Source organism: Podarcis erhardii (assembly GCF_964252035.2).
Source record: "Podarcis erhardii genome assembly, chromosome: 12".
In the NCBI taxonomy this organism is placed as follows: domain Eukaryota; kingdom Metazoa; phylum Chordata; class Lepidosauria; order Squamata; family Lacertidae; genus Podarcis; species Podarcis erhardii.
The window spans coordinates 15,383,773-15,404,449 of record NC_138513.1 but is presented as its reverse complement, the minus strand read 5'-3'; the positions used below and the strand labels follow the sequence as shown (position 1 = coordinate 15,404,449).

Below are 20,677 nucleotides of genomic sequence, written 5' to 3'. Positions count from 1 at the left end.
CATAATCAGAGGAGAGACTGTATAAAGTATTATTTCTGTTCAAAGCTATCGTCTTTTTAATATAAATGAGATATTTAATGAAGTTCTGAATTGTAGCCTTATCTTTCCCAGTTTGATCAGCACTAGGGAGATTTACTGCATAGAAGGGTCAACACAATTACCATTGGAGGCACGTCAGGCTGCAGGAGAATAATAAACTTGCCATGCAAGTGAATTAGGCTCAATAAGGTTTAAATTGTGAATCGAGGATTTGTTTTATTCAGGTTCCCCCCCTCCTAAAATTGCAGATTACTACTGACAGTTCCACTGAAAAGTAAATTAAACAATATTCAAAGCCTCTGATGTAAAGGAATCAAAGGCAAATTTAAGAAGAATAAAAATGTTAAAATTCTGAAATGCTATTAAAAAGGAAAGAGAAAGAGATACTATCCAGGGACTGAAAGTTGCATGCCAAGTGTATTCGCACAAATGAACTGTACTTTGTTTTAACTTTCTTCAAACAAAGGGTGAAAATTACCCTAAATGACTAACATGACTTATTTTCCCAGGGAGATAGGACTGTATCTTCAAGTTTATATAACAAATGTCTAGTTCTTTATTGAACCACATAATATAACCATTTCTCAAGGGACAATGCATATCTAAACACTATCTAGCTCTGAGTAGATTTCCCCCCTCTATTCTTTTCAAAAAGAGGCACAGAGAAAGAGGCAGCTTAGGAACCTAGGGAGAGGAATAGGCATTCACTCCAGGTGAACTGGTAAGCAGCAGCTTACAGAGAGGGGTAAACAACAGCACTGTTGCTTAATGGCTGCACTCTGAAAAGAGTGCTGGCATGTCTTACCACTTTCATGGGAAAAAGACTTTATTCAGTGACAAATTAGCATATCAAAAGCCAGATTTAAATCAAGACATCAACAGTCAGCCACACAAATATTTAACTAAAGATACAATGCCTTTTATAAACTTGCAAAAAAAACAACAACCCAACAAAAGTTTTTTTGTAAAAGGGGAGGAGAAGATTGCACAGAAGCCCTTTTTAAAAACACTTTTGTTGGTTCTTCTGCAAGAAGGTTTGCATAAAGAAAATGTGTCAAAGCAAGGGCAAGTTTTGCTGAGGGGAAGAGAACAGAAAGGGGTGGGAAAGGTGCAGACCTTACTTTGTGTTCACAGTGGTTAATGGCATGAGCTATGAGTCCAATGTCTCCAGTTCAAATCTCAGCACAGCGAAGAACTTGCAATGTGGCCATGGCATGGATCTCTCTCCATCCCCACATCCCACACACATGATGATAATGATGTTACAGATTTGAGTTTAGGGGTGCAAAGGCACCCATAACTGCTAGAATTAGTGAATGTTAGAAATTAGTAAAATGGTAGGAGCCATTGAAGGGATGATGCAAAGCAGTGCAAAAATACAGGCTAAGCTCTCTTTCCAGGCCAGGACAGAAGAAGCTGTTAAGCATGACAAAAGGCGTTGATGGCCCATCACAGAGAAATCCTTGAGACTGCATCAAAGGAGGTTGCCAATGTTATGCTGAGAGATGACATAGGTTACAGGAAAATTGTCATCTTTTAAAACTAGGCTTGGAAGAGCAGGTAGGAGTGGGGTTAGCAGACAGAAGGGGGGAGTTGTCTGGCAAGGGCGTTCTGGGAAGGAAAAGCACGAAATAGGTAGAACTCCATGCAGGGGCTGAAGGGCAGACCATCTTGATGGGCTAGCTGAAGGCAGGCTGGGACAGAGACACAGAGATATACAGTAGTGGAATCCAAAGCTGCACTGCTGTGAGGAACAAGCCCCTTTTGAGACGTGAATGCTGTAAACGGTGCACTTCCTGCATCAAAAGCTTCTGGTGCAAATATGTGTGGAATAAACCATATTTATTAAGAACTTGATTCCCAACAGAAACATAACCCTGGAATCTTGCTACTGCTTGGCAGAGACTGGGTATGGTGGGCAACTTTCGTAACAATATATTTAAATCCAATCTTGCATGGATATGTATGAAATACATATTACTGAGATATGTATGAAAACATTAGCTTCATGCTATTTATCTACCCCGGCATCGTATGTGGTGGATAGCTGCTCATGATGGGAAAGAATCTCTCAGGCAAGGCAAGGCTCCAGCCTAAGCAACCATCTCTCCAAACACCCATGCCACAACTTCCTCTACTAGTGAAGACATCTGCTTCAAGTAGGATAGACTTCCCTGTTAGACAAGGCATATGCATGCTAATTACAAACCAAGGGAGTAGCTTAGGCAGGAAGGGAGGGGATGGGGACAAGGTGGTCTAGTGGCTCCTGAACTTTGCTTTGAGGTCTGTTTCATGCAGCAGAGACAAACAGGGCTGTGGAATATACACCATCTCCTGAAATGTTCCCTGTTCCCCATGCAGACAGAAATGTTGAGATGGGAGAACATGAGAAGAGTCTTGCTCAAGGAATCAGACGAAAGGCCCATCCAGTCCACCATCCAGTGATTACCCACCTGCTTAACCCTAGCATCATTCCAGACAGCCCTCTTGGGATTTTTAAGATACTTCCAAAACAGCGTCACTCTTAGTCGCTGGTCAGAAGCTGTAATGTTATTGCACAAATCAGTCATGAGCAGGAAAGCAGCCCACACGAAAACAGGCACTTTTGTCCTTATGCAGACAGAGCCATGTTTTAAATAAGAAATGGGACTTTGCCACATGGTCCTTCATCATCTAGATAAGAACAAGCTGCTCGATAAATACTAGGTACTTGATAAATACTACCTGCTCTAACCAGAACCTGTTCGTTCCTTATCTAACAAATGATAAAGGGACAGTTAAATGACCACTGGCATTTCAACAATATAATTGCCAGGTGGTGTAACAGTACGTGGTAACATTAAGTTTTCCTCTCATCATTACTTTGATTGTCATCTTTCTAGGGTTGTCATGAAGGTAGGTAATGAACATTGGAAGCAGGGAATGTTTGGTTTTGGAGGATTCAGAACAGACACTCAAAAACCGAAGAGAAAGAGAAGCAGGTCCCTCTGCCAAATTTGAAGACCCTGTATCCTTTCACAAGAAGCATGGCCAAACGCACGCATGCGCGCACACACACACTACCCTTTAATTAAACCTTTTTACTGTTTCACTCAAATAATTGTAAAAAAATAAAAAATAAAATTCAGGTCAACTGAAGTAGAGCCCAGTCTTTCAGTGGCCATTGAGGTCTAAAATACGATGCCACTGAAAGGCTTGTACTGCTCTTAAAAACCTTTTTAAAAAAAGAAGTAGTCTGGCAATTTAGGAGTATTTAAAATGAATACAATCTCTGTGGCCCAATATGCTAACAGTCACATTCTACCTTCTTTTTTATTACAAGACAATGTACAAAACTCCAATTTAAATCCCAGAACACATTAGTCTGAAGTACTATCATTATTCTAACAGCCAAAGAAAAAAGTGGCCTCTGGGTTAAAAACAGAAAAGGGAATTTTTCAACTTATTACCAGCTACAATGATTTCTCCAATCAAAATTCCACCTCCAGCAACACCTCTCTGAACATCCCTCATGATTCAAATGTAGACTTACAAAGTTATAAATCTTTGGAATCGGATGTAGAAAACAATTATGAGGGTGAACAAGTTGAACATAACCTTTCACATTGTGTTATAGCTGTGATGCCTTGATAAGCTTCCCAACCAATACTGTTTTCCAGCCCTAACACAAACCAGTGACATCCTGAACAACAGAGGTAGCCATTTCAACAACAGAGATCTGGGGGATTTATGCAACCACTTCTGAAAGAGAAACATATTTTAATTTTCCCAGACAAAAGCTTGGAGAAAAGCAAGGCAGACATTGTCTATCCCCTAATATTAAGCTCTAACAGAAGGCAGCTTGTGCAGTGATACACAAGGCTATTTCTCAATGTGCTTAACTCCGCTACACATTTTATTTATAGGCCCTGAGACTTTCTGGCGTCTACCTTGTTTGCCTGGGCCAAAGTTCAACACACTTGTTTAAAACATGCTTTATTGAGGCCATGCACTGGAATAAGTGGAAGCTGAGCAACAACCTGCCAGCTACATGTTTCCTAGAGTATGTGACATTAAATCTGTATTTATGCTTATTGTCCTGAGCACTAACAGTACAATAGTGTATATGCATAAGTTTTTATCCTGAGGGTGTACAATAATGCAAACACACACACCAGGTTCTGAATTTTGGCTTTGCCTGAATTGTACCCAGTCTTAACAAGAAAGATTCTACAGTGACAGATTCAGGGTTTTGCAGAAACAGCGGTGTTTATACAACATTTAAATATATGTATGCAAATGTATGTATATGCACTTTATCTATGCTTCTTTGCCCCAGAGATCCTAGGGCCAGACCCAGTTGCAACTTGAAAGCTGCACAACACCTAGTGAAACATAATGTAAAGAAGTCTGCTAGTTCCTTCCATGCTACAACTAAAGACTGTGACTCCATGCTTAAGATCCAGCCTGATTAATAGTTTTCAGCGGTGTAGCGTGGGTTGTCAGCACCCGGGGCAAGGCAAGTAATTTGCACCCCCAACCCGGGGCAAGGCAAGTAATTTGCGCCCCTAACCCCTAACCTGCCGCCGCTGCCAGCTTCTTCTTGCTGCTGCCTGGGCTGGGGTATTTACAGTAAGGTAGCCACGGCGGCGGCGGGTCCGTGTCAGGTGATCTGAGGCGAGTTGCCGCTGGCGCTGCTGCCCAAACGACGCCACTTGCCCGGAGGAGGAGGGCAGAGAGGCGAGGAAAATGCAACATGGCCCAGCAGCTGCAGCAGCAGCGGCAGCGGCGGCGGGGCTGTGAGGAGGGGCTGCCTGGCGCACCCTCCATGGCCCTGACGCGCGGGGACTGCGGCGAGCGCTGAGAGCCGCTGCCTGACGGACGCCTTCAGCCCGGACGCGCGCACAGCTCGTCGGTTCTGCGAAAAATGGGGCTCTAGCTCAAAAACAGCCTGCGCCCGAGGCTCTTCGGCGACTCCAGAGGCGGCGAGCGCGTCCCCCCCCAGATGTTGCGCCCGGTGCGGCTGGCCCCCCCTGCACCCCCCACGCTACGCCACTGATAGTTTTGGAGAACTCAAAAGCTTTTTTCCCTGTTCTGCACCATTTGGTTGGTCCAAATGGTATTGGTAGGGTGTGGAATTTGGATTTTCCTTCATAAATCAACAGTTTCATTTGCTTTTTATAACTACACATGTCTTTATATAATGTTTTTTACTCAGTGTTTACCAAGGAGCCTATTTGGAGTACATGTCAGTTTCATGGAAAAGCAAAAATACAGTTCTGCTCAAAAAAACGACGGTTGAAAAAGTTCTCAAGAATACAGGATGGCGTTACAGCCTTGATATCTTGAACTTCTTCAAATTTTCTGATGCATTTTCATCTCAATGTATCAAATAAATGGGATGTATCAAAATAGGTATTCAAAAAGTAGGGTAAAATAAGTTTAGAAATGTGTCTACCAAGATTAAACACATATTTAAATTTATATTTTGTGATAAACTATGGACTTGGCTACACTGGTAAAGAAAAAATGATTTATATGTGTTGTATATGCAATAAAACATTGTGCCACCAGAGTCCCGTTTTTCTCTACCTGTTTTCCCTGTTTAAATTTACAACACATTTAACTCAAACACTTCTTTGATGTGCCTAGATCCAGGCTGTTAAACAGGAATTTCGTACAGTTTCTGTTTTTATTTTAGAGTCACATATTAATGCAGAAATGGAATGGATCAGAGCCATCAAAGGTGTCAGAACCACATCAGGAATGGTCAGCTCTGTTTTCATACCACAGTACATGTGTGGTATGGATCTCCCCCTCCCTTAAAATAGATATATTCCTGCATCCAAAAAAATTTTCTTAACAGAGGGGGCTTCAAACAGAATGATTTTCTAAGTACTTAAACTATGGAACAAAGGGTGAGAACTCTTTAATGAAATTCACAAGCCCCCAATCCACTCAGTTTTAGCCAAACGACACCTTTCCATAACTTTTTAAACATTAGATAAGGTGGCCATCCCACCTCTGCTTCTCAAGGCAAAGTGGCTTACAGAAATATAACCTTAAAAAAAACTTTTTTAAAAAATTGCAAAAAGTGAGAATAAATGAGATTCACAATAGAAACAACATAATATTCCAACCTCCATCCAGCTAGCGCAAAGGCCAATCAAAGGAAATGAGTCTCTCCCAAAAGGCCTGAAGTGTATCTGCCTGTTGAAGCTCTACTGGGAAAGAGTTCCAAAGGCTCTGCAGAAAAGGCCCTCTCCCCCATGATACCCCACCTCACAGACCTAGGAGATAGACACACTGAGAGGGCCTCCAACTGGGATTTCAGAGTGTGGGTGGGATGGTTCAGCAGTAGGTGTCCTGTCAGATTACTTGGGCTCAGACTGGTTAGGACTTTAAAGGTTAAAAAGCAGCACTTTCAGTTGGACCGAAAAACATACTGGAAGCCAGAGTAGCTGGTATAATACAAGTGCTATTGAAGCTATACAGATTTCAATAGTTATCATATTAATTACATTGGGGTATGTGTGAAGAAAAGGTCCCTGTGAAACATGAGCAAATTTATTTTATTTGTTTCTATTCCATCATGATCCCAATTACTTACAGATACTGGAGTGCAATTATATTATGGTATATTATACTATAATCAGATAATTATACTTCTAAGAATGGGCTTTTCCATGATTCTTCCCATCGTATAATTTTCCCTATGAAACAAAATCTTATCGGTGATAAAAGGCACACAGCTCTTACCTCATTGCACTTGCTTATTCGCCTTGCCACAATGAGCTGAATCATTCCACGCTTGTTTCCCTCTGTGGACATGGACCTTCGCAGGGTTTCCATGGCATCTTGGTTCGTTTTGCCCAATAACGATTCTCCATTTACTGCTATTAGCTGATCATTCACTCGGAGTCTTCCATCCTGGCAAGGGAATAATGTTCACGTTAGGAACAAATAAAGGACCTTTCCGGCATCTTTTAGCTAGGAAGAAAAATCTTAATCCTGAGGGTTTATGGTTAAGCGAACACAACTATAATGACTTTTGAAGAAATCACTACAGACATATCGCTCCCAATTATATACATATTTGAACTTCACATCATTATAATAATCTGTTTATGTAAACAGCATACTAAGTGAAATGTGCTTTTAAGAGTTGTTCCCGTCTTTCCTCCATGAGCCCCTGAAAGTAATCCCCAAGCCATACTAGTTACAATAAAATTATACAGCATTGTTAACATAGCTCCGCTGAACATTGGGACCTTCCTCTCTTCATCTTACAACATTCAATATTCTTATGAGATGGTGGCATCGTGCATTTATATGTGAATAATCCCATCTATAACAGAGTCCAAGGATTTAGTTACAGGTAGGTAGCCGTGTTGGTCTACCATAGTCGAAACAAAATAAAAAAGAATTCCTTCCAGTAGCACTTTAGTTAGAGACCAACTAAGTTTGTTATTGGTATTGGTTATTTGTTATTGGCATGCACACGAAAGCTCATACCAATAACAAACTTAGTTGATCTCTAAGTGGCTACTGGAAGGAATTCTTTTTTTTATTTAGAGTCCAAGGAGTATGTCATCATAGAGTTGGAAGAGAACACAAGGGCCATCGAGTCCAACCCCCTGCCAAGCAGGAAACACCATCAGAGCACTCCTGACATATGGTTGTCAAGCCTCTTTTGGCTCCTCTGTCCCTGAGGCTAGAAAAGGCCGAAAGAGAGCTTTCTCCCTGGCCTCACTATGAACTTCTTTTCCAATTTGGTGTCTTCCATGGTTTGAAAGCAAATGCAATTCATGTGAGGAAGGGCCGTGAGCATCTGCTTTGGATGCAGGAGGATCCAAGTTCAATCCTTAGCATCTCCAGGAAGGCCTGGGAATGTCTTCTGTCTGAACCTCTGGAGAGCTGTCTGAACCTCTGGAGAACTGAGCCAGAAGGACCAATAGTCTAACTCCATATAAGGCAACACCATGTGTTCCTATAAGAGCAAAACACTTGTTGGTCTCTCTAGTCTTGGCAAAAAGGAGAGGGTACTCACTTTGCTGCCATACGTCTGACTCGTATCATTCATTCCCACCTCTTTCAGGTCTATTGTGTAACTAGCTGGGTGCTACAGGCAATGACCACTCTATGGTTCAGATAGGTTTTGCTGCTAAATCTGCATGGTCAGGCAGAAGACCTCCAAAAATACTGAACCCAGGATTGTAGATGTTCCTCCTGATTGGGCCACAGGAGTCCTAGGAAACTTGTTGAGGAGCAGGGCTGGTCGGCTGCAAAATCTCCCATTGACCACACCATTGTTCTGCTGAACATTTTATAAGTAGGCAGGTCTGGAACTTTGCACATAAAAGAATAATGTTTTATTTTCTTTAATAGTGTCTTGCTGTTTCATTGGTGATCAAGGTGGAAACTGTAGATGTTCCGTAGCAATAAAATATAAAATGATGAAATATACTTATGATTCAAAGGAAAAATCAGGAAAGAATTGGAAAACATGTTAAAGAAAATAAATAATGGAAAGTTACCAGGTCTTTTAAAAATGCTAATTATTTATCCACTTACCTTAGAAGCTGCTCCACCATTAATAATGGACTTGACAAAGATGCCCAGGTCTGCATGGTTCTCTTTTGACCGGTTACCTTTCACACTAACACCAAGCCCAGCTGATCCAGAATCATTAAGGGGAACTTCAAAGGTGAGGAATTCCCTGGTGCCATCAGGGGTAAGGACAAGATCTTCTTCTTCTGCTTTCTGTCAGGAAAAGATTAGCCAAGGCATTATTTAAAAGCATTTCTTCTTTGTAATTATCTTCTAACTACAGCTATTAATTTTTCTTAAACATGTAAGAACTACAATACCATGAACATTCCTATTGAAATTCTTCTATGCAGAAATCTGTGATAATAGTGCATCTGGCAACACCTTCAAATAATAATTCCTAGTAACAGTTTTTGTGCATGTGTGCACGTGTGTGTGTGTGTGTGTGTGTGAGAGAGAGAGAGAGAGAGAGAGAGAGAGAGAGAGAGAGAATGTGTGTGTGCATTCTGAATTAATACAATACAATACTTTCTGAATTAATACAAATTTGAACCATTCCATTTCTAAACAGGAAATAATTATTGGCGGCATGAAAAACCAACACATTTTCTGTTGCAAGTTCATTTGCCCTTCCAAATAATGACATTTGAATATTTATGTATTCTGAGCAGCAAGAAGGATACAAACAGCAGGCAAATAGATAAATACCCATTAGTCATGTGCTCCATTTTTCTTTTGCAGTTGGGATTATTAATAATGTTCAAAGAAACGTCATATAAAACATTACAGATGAGATCAGGTAACGGTAAGCCTCTTTGCTCTTGGGTGCCAGAAAAGTCATATGGGGCACAGCTGTAAATACTAAAAAAAATAATATCTTCGACATTTCACATCTGTTCTACTTTCACACTCCTACCTTTGTTGCTCACAGTACACTGCCTGACTCCAAATAAATAGCAATGATGGTGGCTTGCTGACATAAAAAGAGTGAGTGGTTGATGCTTAGTAGAATTCAGAGATAGAAATAAAATATGTTGTTGTTGTTTTTGCTAGATTAAAATTAAAAACTATATCTTGCCATTTTGTGATTATAAATTTGCTTGGTCACTTGTGGTAACCATTTGCTTTAGGTATGCTGCTCTAAGTACTGGAAGCTCCGTCTCCTGCTAGAAGATGGAGACAGAGTGCAGATTCAGACTTCATAATACTACCAATATTTATTGAGTGTAGTGTGCCTTGTGGGAGATTTTTCAGTCAAATCCAACCATGCATAACCATGCTAGTTAGTAGATGAAGGGGTTAAGGACCACAAAGGAGTACATTTCTAGAGAAGCTGTAAAGGGGAGGGGTAATACCTCTGATGGGGGACATGTTGTGCTTTGTAGTTTGTCCACCTTTGGTCCCCACCCTGCACTCAGATCTCACCTGTGGCTCCTAGAAACTGTCTGCATACAACAGTAGCCGCACCCTAGGAACAGCTTTGACTGACCAGTTAAACCAGATGAGGATAACCTTTGGGTCTCAAACCCTTGGTGAGTTAGGGACTTCCCCTGAACACAAAGACAGGCTCTGGCAGATTGAGCAGACTAGACCAATAGTGGATCCAACGGTCAAGAAGGAGGTTTCTGCACGTGCTGTAGAGGGAAGTGATGGGCAAATGGGGCTTGTCGGACTGGGAAGATAGCCCATCTAGCAGAAGGAAAACTCTGAACATAAACCTGTGCTGCCTTGTGGGATATCTTCAGGAGAATAAAGCAAACCCTACACAAATCCAGAGCGGAGTCCTAAGATAGTTGAATAGTTCCTTGTACACATCTTTCTGGCAACTCCTACAGCCAAGCTGGTGCCAAACATATTGTTCTGCTTTCCTCTGGGCCACATCAGCAAGGCTGAGACAGGGGTCTTGTTGTCTGAGTAGCCCAGGGCCTCCATATACACAGCCCAGGCTTGCGCCCCAGGGAGGTCACTTTGGTGCTGCTAATGCAGAGGTTTGACATCACCTCCGGATGTGCACTCTATTGTCTCAAGACAGACAGATGCCAACAACAATACTGGGTCATTCAAAGATCTAACAACCTATATTTCCTATGTTTTGCAAATTTTAAACTCTGCTGTGGGCTTTAAAGGCTACTGAGTGAGTCAAGCCCCATGCACTTTTTGAATTCAGACAGTCATTTTTCTTTTGCAGTTTCCCACACATGTGGGACTTCAGAATTAACTAGTACTCTCCAGTTATTTCCCAATACGTCTTTCTGGGGAGCAGAAGAAGAAATAGTACACTAAGAGTAGCAGCATCCACAATACTTAATGACAACAGCAAATCTCTAAAGAATAGAATAGTGATGGGGGGGGGGACCTAATCTCAATTTGGAACTGAATCAGCACTTAAGAGTATAATCAAAGAACTCCCAACAAATATTCATTTCCCCTTCCAGTTGGATAAAACATGTCTGGCCACAAAGTCCTTCATTAACAATAAGTAGGTGCTCATAGTGCTAATGCAATTGTCATTCATACATCATAGAAGTTGTAACAGTTGTACTTCCTGGGTCAAGAACTAAAGTTTCCTAGCAATTTCTATCAGCTATTTGTGTATGCCAGTAAGCAATGATTTCCCAATCATGCGAGTATTTCCTGAGACAATCCAACCTTATGTGAATTCTCTCCATCCTTCACATCCCAGTTGAGTTACCACTGTTATCAAAGCTAATGTAAAACATGGCTAGCTTCAGGCAGTGTTACGAAACTAACTTCAAGCAGCAGTTAAAAATTAAGCATGGTAAGCATTAGCACTGGTGCAGATGTTATGCTGCACTATAGTTAACACTGACAGCAGAAGCCACTGGGAGAACAAATGGTTTTTAGGTATAAAGTTCCAAGCTTAGTCCTTCATATCGCTAGTTAAGAAATTACCGTCTCTCCAGAAGTAGGTCTGGGGAAGACTTCTGGTTGAGAGAACTCCTCCAGGATAAATAAGCAGCACTGGGTTACATAGTATTAGCTGAACTTACTTTAATGGACTTCAGCATATGCTGGCTGGTGCAAATGGCAGCTGTGGTCCAAAACATCTGGATGGTACCAGGTAGCTGAAGGCTGCACTAGGTTAGTGCCTTACAGGTTATGCCCAACAGGCACAAACCACCACTTACGGTAATTACTGGCAGTATAAAATACTGAGTGAGAATGAATACTCCAAAACTTAAAGCAGACTCTTATTTTGAGAAGGAAGGAAACACTGACCATGTGAAACACAACAGTGTCACCAACATCCCATGATCATGAATTATGGCTTTAAAATGCAAGGGGAAATATGTAAAATGTGGCATTTAAAAACTGAAACTGAAAATATAACACAATCACTGACTAATTGCAATAACTTCCATTTGATCTTGATATGCTCCAAATTAACAGCTTCAGCACGTCAATCAAAATACCTCAACATTATTTTCATGATTAGATGATCCGCGAAAGAAATTTATTGCTTCACATGCCCCCGTCACCACAGAAATAAAACACCCAAGTCAATTTGTGTGCTGTAATCGTTGAACAACAAGGCTCAACTCCCTCAAGAGTTCTTGCATACCATGTCCAAAACAATTAGCAACTTCACAATGCTCTGTTCAGAGCTGCTGTACTGAAGAAAAGGTCACCTGAAATGACTTCAGTTGAATGAATGAAGCTGCTCAAGTATGTAATTTGCAATAAAAATGCAATGGGTGATAAACTACATAGGTGACTTCTTTGCCTCAAATTCAAACCTAGCATTGGTGAACAGTAAGTGACATGCCATCATTTGTTTCCAGAAATTTTGTAAACCCCCACCAGCTCACCTGAAATGAAGCCCAGGTATATTTTCAGCTCTTGTTAGCTTTGCCTCCTGTATGCCTTTATAGACAGGCAATTCTATGATCCTATGTGTACAACTCCAACTTTAAGAACAGAGTCCTCTATCTGAAGAGATTTGAGAAGAGTCCTCTGCTTGATGGGGTTTGTCTATCTGAAGAGCTGTCCACACAAAGTCTGGTTTAAAAATGAAGGGAGAGCAACAGGGGCCTTAAAGTTGCCTATCTGGGCAACTGACTAAGCAGGCACACAGGTCAGCTGCTCACAACCTTCCCCACTAAGGTGAAATGTACTGTATTTGTATTCAAAATATATACATTGTTTCTAAATTTGCATCTATAAACCTGTTAGCATATGCATATTTTATGCAAATCTGTGTCTTCTTTCTCTCCTTTTTTGTGATGTACAAGTGGCCACCCTAATCCATTCTCATTCTAATTCTGTCCATAGAAACAAGAAGCCAAGAAATGTACCCAAAATGGATATGGCACCTCCACTAGCTGAAGTTTGGAACACAAATAGGTGAAGACACAGTAATTTCTAATGGGGAGGGAACTGAAAATTGTGTTCTTTGCTTTGCAAAGAAGAACTGGCAGCCAGTATTTCCAAATGTTAGTTGATGACAGAACATAAAGGACCAGCCATAAATTTTGGGATGTGAAGATTAAAAAGCCATTATGAGAGAGTCACACAACAGATTTTTCTATTACAAGTTAAAAGTTTCTACAGTAATCTCAGTGCAGAATTGCACATGGTTCCCAGTCAGGCGACTGAAAGTATTGGCTTCACAGCCCCAATGTGCTCAGCAAACACATCCTTACTCTTGTCCTGATGCATGATGATGGAGCAGCCCAATGTGCAACGCTCTCATTCCCAAAACTAAATTCCATCAGAATCTTGAAATTATTGCAAAGCCACCTTGCAACAGGCTAAAAGTATTGTGGATCTGAAACCAGTAACAGCTGTCTGTCACTTATCACACTCCAAGTAAAGTGAATATGATGCTGCACAGATTCACCCTGCCCCTGAAACCCTTCTTGGAAAATGGACATTTTGAATTTTTGTTGTTGTTTTTTTGGGGGGGAGAACATGCAATAGTACTAGATGTGCAGGCACATAGAGAAGGAACATTGAAGACAGAGAGCATTCCACTCAGCGTTAACATTTGTTGGAAGAAAAAGGAGAAGGGAAAAACAAAACGAAAGTGAAGTGAGTAGTTGATTCATGGAACACACAGAAAAGAGTCCATGCAAGTTATGGTATTAGTTTGATCTTACCAGAATACTTTTCAGGTTAAAAGAAAAGCAAATAACACTATCAGAAAATATATAGTGTTCATATCTGTATTCCTGATTATGTTAAGATAGATAGACGAGGCTGACTGTATTTGGCCACAAAGAAGGGATATGTACAGAAAGAAAAATGATGGAAAGGAAGTTTGGAGGAGATACTAGGGTAAAAATATGAATGTTGGGAAAATAGCAGTCAGTTTGAGAGGGGTTTATTTTTTGAGGGGAGTGTAATGCAGCTAACTATTCACACTTACTATAGACCTTGATGGAGAAACAATGATCACAGACCTCCTCTGAATGGATGACCTCCTCTGAATGGAGAGGAAAAGAAACATTGGGTGCTTCCAGACTGTCACTATTTTCAGGTGGGGTTCAATGACATAACAGCAAAATCACATTGCATAATTATAGTTGCACAACATATCCACTTCCCCAAAAGACTGGACTTTTGTGTTAAGTGATGGAAAAAGCCAATTCAAAGTACAGAATAACACATGCTTACACATAGTGCTGTCTACCCTCACTACACACACAGAATGCTCATTAAATAGCCAATGTTGTTTACCTCCCTTCAAACAAATCAAGAAGAATGTTCAATTGACAGGAAGCACCTAAGGTGTAAAATAAGACAGGCCAAAGGGATTTGTAAAAAATCATGAAGGAAGAGAGACCAAAATTATGAAAGAACTTAAGGATATTTGTACATCTAAGGGAAAGGAAAGTAAGGCAAGGCCAGATAGAAAACTGTAGATAAGGGGCGCATGTTTGGACAGCAGCAATTAGTAACAGTCAGGAAATAAACTGAAGGAGCATAAATTAAGCAGAAATGAAGGACCTGAATGCGGTTGATATTTTTTAAAAAAATCAAGCTAACCAAACTCATGAAAAAATTGCTGACTGTGGTATGGTACCTATCTTTAAGTAAAGGATACCTGTTTAGAAAGTGTATATGATAAAGTGAAATAAAAAATGAATTGCATGGAAACACAAAGAAATGGGACACATAGATAAGAAGTTACAAAAGAATTGAAAAATAAAAGCAGGAGACTAAACCAAAGCCAAAAGTAAATGGGTGTGTGCATTTAGCTCAGGTTAAGTTATCAAAAATTAGGAGCAGTCCAAATTGGGGCAGCAGAAACAAGATTGTGCATGTAGAATCTGAACTCCCTACCCTCAGACAGATGTGTCTAGCATCTCTGTTGTATAGCTTTTCTCATATGTTGAACACGTACCTCCTTACCCTGGCATTTGACAGTTAAGGTACTTTGCTTTGTAGGACCCACTTATCTGGCCAACTTTTTAATGTTCCAAACAGTTCTATTTTGTTGTTGTTATAAGATTGTAGTAAAATATTTCCAATACCTAAACACACAGAGATTTGGAACTTTCCTGTGAAATCTATACCCAAAACACTGTATCAGAAAGGCAAAGAGAATGTATAGTACAAGTACTCAAAAGATTTTCACCTTTTTCTTTCTAGCTGGACTCATGTGACTTATTTGTTATGTTGCTACCTTATTCTTTTACCTAGCTGGCCCCAGGCTGTGCTCAAAGCTAGACCAGCAGTGGAACTGTGTCACATTCAGACTATTCTCTGGGCAGAAAATTAATAGGTGAAGTTTTCCCCACCATTGCACCTGCATGCTGAGGTTATTATGGTCCAAGTGTGTTGTTATAAGGACGTGTTAAAGATTGGCCTCTCCGTCTAGCAGTGAGCTGCAGACTTTGTTTCTTATATTCTGAGTAAATCTTTGATGGCCTAGTGTAACTCAGATAGGTACAAAGATGAAGCTTTTGTAATTGCACATTTATTTGAATATAACTGAGTAAAGTAATTTATAGGTTAAATAGCAGGTGAATAATGAAATAATAATAATAATAATAATAATAATAATAATAATAATAATAAATATATTAATATCTAACCTCCCATTTAAACTATTGAAGCATGTTGTACTTAGAGCTTCCTTTGAAATTGATCCAGCAACTCTGACTGGAACAAAATAGGGCTGCAAGATTATTCATTGGGACTGAGCATCTCAAACACCAGTTCTTTATCAGCTACATTAGCTCTCAGGAGCATTACTGGTGCTTTACTTGAAGGCCATTGGGATCTGGTTACCCGAAATATGTTTTGTGTTGGGGTGGGGAACTTCTGGTTCTCCAGATGCTGCTGAACTGTCCCATCATCCCTAACAGTTCACCATGCTTGCTGGGGTCAGCCAAACTCATTCCTTCACGGTTTCACATTTAACTTCTTTCTGGGTACAGCTACTGAAAACTTCTTTCTGGGTACAGCTACTGAAAGCTACTAAACTTAAGTAATTCAGCCTCAAACACTGGGGCACTAAAGCAATTTCCTCACTGAGCCAGTTTCTGTTTTCCTTTAGTAGATCAAAACATTCTGCCCAAAGAGCCTCATGAGCAAACTGTGATCATAGTTTTGATTTAGTTGGTGCTACCATGAGTGCCCACTGCATAACTAGAAAACCATATACAGCTGATCACAGCTACAAAGAAGACTCATTGCTCTCTTCTCTTCAGCTGTTCCCAAGTGAAATATTCTAATTTCTGCCACATGTTAGGGTAAACATTAATTAATCTTATTTGCACATATAGACGGAGGCTCATTATTCTTATTAGCTAAGTTAATATGTCACATCTGGCAAAGGCTCTACATTAGTACAAATCTAACAGTAGCTGCAGAATTTCAGAAACTATATGAGGAGGCTTGTTTGAGATTCCATGGTAGACTGGGAGAGTCTGTTTTAGTTTTAATCTTATCACTGAGACACTATTTAATATGCTAGAGCAGCATCCAAATTAAAGGCCTGAAACCTTTCTCTGTTACAGCTCCCATCTTAGTAGCATCTGCATATTGTACAAAAAGCTTGCAAATTACATGGGGCTTACATTCCAGGGACTGCGCCTAAAGCAAAAATCGTGTATAGTCAAAACACAATGGCCAGTAGGGTTGCCAAAGTCTTTTTCCCCAGATGCCTGTCCCCTTCCCCCATTTTATTAATTTATTTTTAATTTGCTAAGTGTGTAAAGCCAAATGCACATAACTTAAATGTGTGTAAATTGTGGGCCTACTGTACTGCACTCAGGTGGGATGGAATGCTACCATCATCCCATCTGCTTAGTGAACAAAGCTGTGAGAATGTTTCCACAACAGCTTCCACAAAGAAAGAGATAACTGTCTTATCAATAGAAGTAGATCAAGATTTCAGATTAAGGAGGTTTGAAGAGATAAAAGGACTAGTAACCGATTGGCTGCAATATCACCAGCTTAATGCAGTATTTAAGTCAGTTAAAAAGAAAGGTTATTCAAATAAAACCCTTCAATCTGAAGAAGAGTTGCTAGAAAATAAAAACAAATTAATTTCTAAAATGGATAAACTCCTACTTGATTGGCAAATGAAAGATGAACAGGTCAAATCAGTGATGATACACTGGGCGAGGGATTTTGGTTATAATATTGAGTTAGCATGGGAGAAATTGTGGAATATAGATCTGGAATACACAGTAATACTTCAAAAGAAAACTATATGAAAATGATCTACCGCTGGTATTTTACTCCTAGTAAATTAGCTAAAATGTGTGAATCAAATTCTAATATGTGCTGGAAATGTAAAGAGATAGAGGGCACATATAATCATATATGGTGGTCATGCAAGCTGGTACAGTAGTACATTGGGTTACAGAAACTTCAGGTTACAGATGATTCAGGTTACAGACTCCGCTAACCCAGAAATAGTACCTAGGGTTAAGAACTTTGCTTCAGGATGAGAACAGAAATTGTGAGGCAGCACCGCCGCAGCAGCAGGAGGCCCCATTAGCTAAAGTGGTACCTCAGGTTAAGAATAGTTTCAGGTTAAGAATTAAGGTCTTATCTTAACCCAAGGTACCACTGTAAAAGCTTTCAGGGAAATGATATATAACGAGTTGATTTTTTTTTAAAAAAAAATAACCATTCCGAAGAAACCAGAAACTTTTCTTTTAGGAATTTTAGGTACAGATATCCTGAAGGACCTGAAGAAATTATTTATGTACGTGACCACAGCTGCCCGAATATTGATGGCCCAGAGATTGAAAGAAAATACAGTTTCAACCAAGGAAGAGTAGCAGATAAAATTAATGAAATATGCTGAAGTGGCAAAACTTACAGGAAGAATTAGGAGCCAGGAAGAGTCAAATCTGAATAAAGAATGGGGGAAGTACACAATGTTTTTTGAAAAATTATTGTAAACGACTACATTCATTAGCAGGTTTAACAGAAAACTTGTAGTAAAAATTTGAACTATGGATTGATTAAGGACTTATAATATAATTGGAGTTTGTGATGAGATGCAGAATGCAAATATATAAGGATACACAAAAGGGGGCACTCAAAGGGGATATGATGTCTGCATTTTGTTTCTTTTTTGTTGTTATTGCTTGTAAAATTAAAAATGCAAAAATAAAATAAATTTTAAAAGAGATAACTGTCAGTTTTAGATGGTGTTAATACTATACTCAGGTCTTATGGACTGGGGTAGTTTTGTGGAGCAGGCTGAGGTCCAAGGAACCTAAAAGAGATAGTTACCAAATAGTAAGATGGCAGAAGTAATAGTACAGAGGAAGAAAATAACTGGCAGCAGTGGCGTAGCAAATTCAACAGTGAATGCAATTTTGATAGCCCAAGAACGTGTAATTTCAGCCATAGCAGCAGGCAGCAACTAGCAGGCTGCTTAGCACAAGAGGAAGCATTGCCTGTGGCCCACAGGTTACCCACCTCGGGTCTAGACCAGGGGTGTCCAACTAGACTGTGATCTATTCCCGCTAAAAAACCACAAAAAACTGGCAGTGATCTACCCATTGTATTGTCCAAAGTTGTTGAGCTTTTTTCGGGGGGGAGACCCCAAAAACTTTGGGCAATCAACCAGGATCACACAATCGGACCAGGATCAACCAGGGGCGCCCCACGATCGACCTGTTGGACATCCCTGGTTTAGACCCTGTATCCAGGGCTGCTATACCTTTAATTAAAGATAACAAGAGGAACTTGAGAAGTTTTGACTTTTGTTGTCACCTAGCAACTCTAAAGGGGCAACAAAGACCAAGATATAGCGAAGAGAAGGCTTAGGAGGCAGGCAAACTTCACATATAAGCTCATTAGTATAGGGTATCATTACCTCTTTTTGTGGTAGTGATTTTGTACTGGCACCCACAGAACTTTTATCAAGATATGAGTGCTAGTATCTCTCGCTCTCTCTTTTTTAACCCAAAAAGCATTGTCTGGTAATAAGCCACACTGAACACAATTGGTTTCATGTTTGTAAATATTAAAACTAAGTTTGGAACTAGCACATACATTCAACCATCATGGACAAAGTAAAGTAAAGGGACCCCTGACCATTAGGTCCAGTCTGTTGAATGGTTTCTTTAAATGTAAAGATATGTATGTCTTTAAGGGGCCAGAGCAAGGTGTGAAACATAGCAGGTGCTGCTGAGTTGTATTGATTAAGCTGTGTCAGCAATTGGGTGTAGTATATAAGGAGCAGCACCTAGCTCTCCCATTACCCTGGGGGATGGGTTGGTGGTTGGGTCATGTTTGTTTGTTGATGTATTTAGTGTAAAAGGAGTTTTTGTTTTTGTTATTAAAACCTTGTTTAAGTTATTTTTGAGTCCCTTTTTAATGCATGGTCTCCCCAGCAAGCTCTCTGCAGCGCTACTAAACTGCAAATAGCCAACACAGTCGTGGCCGACTCTGGGGTTGCGGTGCTCATCTCGCTTTATTGGCCGAAGGAGCCAGCGTTTGTCCACAGACAGCTTCCGGGTCATGTGGCCAGCATGACTAAGCTGCTTCTGGCGAACCAGAGCAGCACACGGAAACGCCGTTTACCTTCCCGCTGGAGCGGTACCTATTTATCTACTTGCACTTTGACATGCTTTCGAACTGCTAGGTTGGCAGGAGCAAAGACCGAGCAACAGGAGCTCACCCCGCCGCGGGGATTCGAACCGCCAAACCAAGTACAAATTTATGAAACAGCTTAACTTTGCACATCAAGATACATATATTTCATAAACTGATATGGAATAACCACCAGTAAAGGACACCACCAAAATTCAACAGATTAATTTCCAACATCCATAGAGATTCAAATTAGGCAGAGAAAGAGATTGTGTGTTAGATAAAACGATTCCCTATGGATTATTGCTTTAGCTCCAGGCATTATTATTCCCAATAAGCCATTTAGAAACAGCTTGCCTACTCTGGTAAAATAAACTAAACACAGCAGTACCCTGGGGTGGATTGCATATTCTCTCTCCCTCTCCCTCTCTTAATTTTTTTTCTTCCGATTGCATCTTTATTAAAAATGTAATCTGAAACCATTCAAAACGGCCCCCAAATGGATATGAAACCAAAGGCAATCACCCTCATGTTTAACGTGACCAGTCTCACATTATTGAAAGACAAAAGGCTGCATTTTTCTTTATCTCACTAAAAGTCACAAGAAATAATAAGCAGTGTTCACAATACTCCCAATCAACGCAGAGAATAATACTGTCAACCTCATCAGTATCAAACCTCTACCCATCTGCTAATAAGAATTCCTCTCCAAATGATACAATCATATACTAGGGAAAGTAGTTATCAAAGTCCCAACCGTTATGTATACAGTGTTTGCAAGTGGGTATCTTTCACAAAACTCTTTGGGTAGGTAAGCAAAATAAATCACTTTGTGCTAAAGTACAAATTCCAGGATCCTAACCAATTGAGACACATGGATTTCAGTCAGTCACTGTCAACTCTTTGATCTTTGGTGACCGTTCTCCACATTTATTTGCCTGAGCAGCTTTGACTCCTCTGCCATAAAATGATTCTGGGGCATGTTTTAGGTTAATTCGTATGACATGCTGGCGAGTCCTGTTGAACCTCATCATTGGTCATGCAGTTTACCCTAGAACATATCCAATTGCCTGCAGCC

General features: G+C 40.3%; 1 protein-coding gene across 4 annotated transcripts in view; it reads right to left on the bottom strand.

The window, feature by feature from the left end:
• The window catches only part of PARD3 (par-3 family cell polarity regulator), a 550,835-nt gene that overhangs the window by 187,680 nt on the left and 342,478 nt on the right, over positions 1–20,677 (bottom strand). For all 4 annotated transcript variants that reach the window (XM_081834189.1, XM_081834186.1, XM_081834187.1 and 1 more), the window contains 2 exons: positions 8,593–8,781; positions 6,778–6,948 (listed from right to left, as the gene is read on the bottom strand). In XM_081834189.1, coding sequence (XP_081690315.1) covers positions 6,778–6,948; positions 8,593–8,781 — 360 coding nt within the window. The remainder of the gene's footprint in view (positions 1–6,777; positions 6,949–8,592; positions 8,782–20,677) is intronic.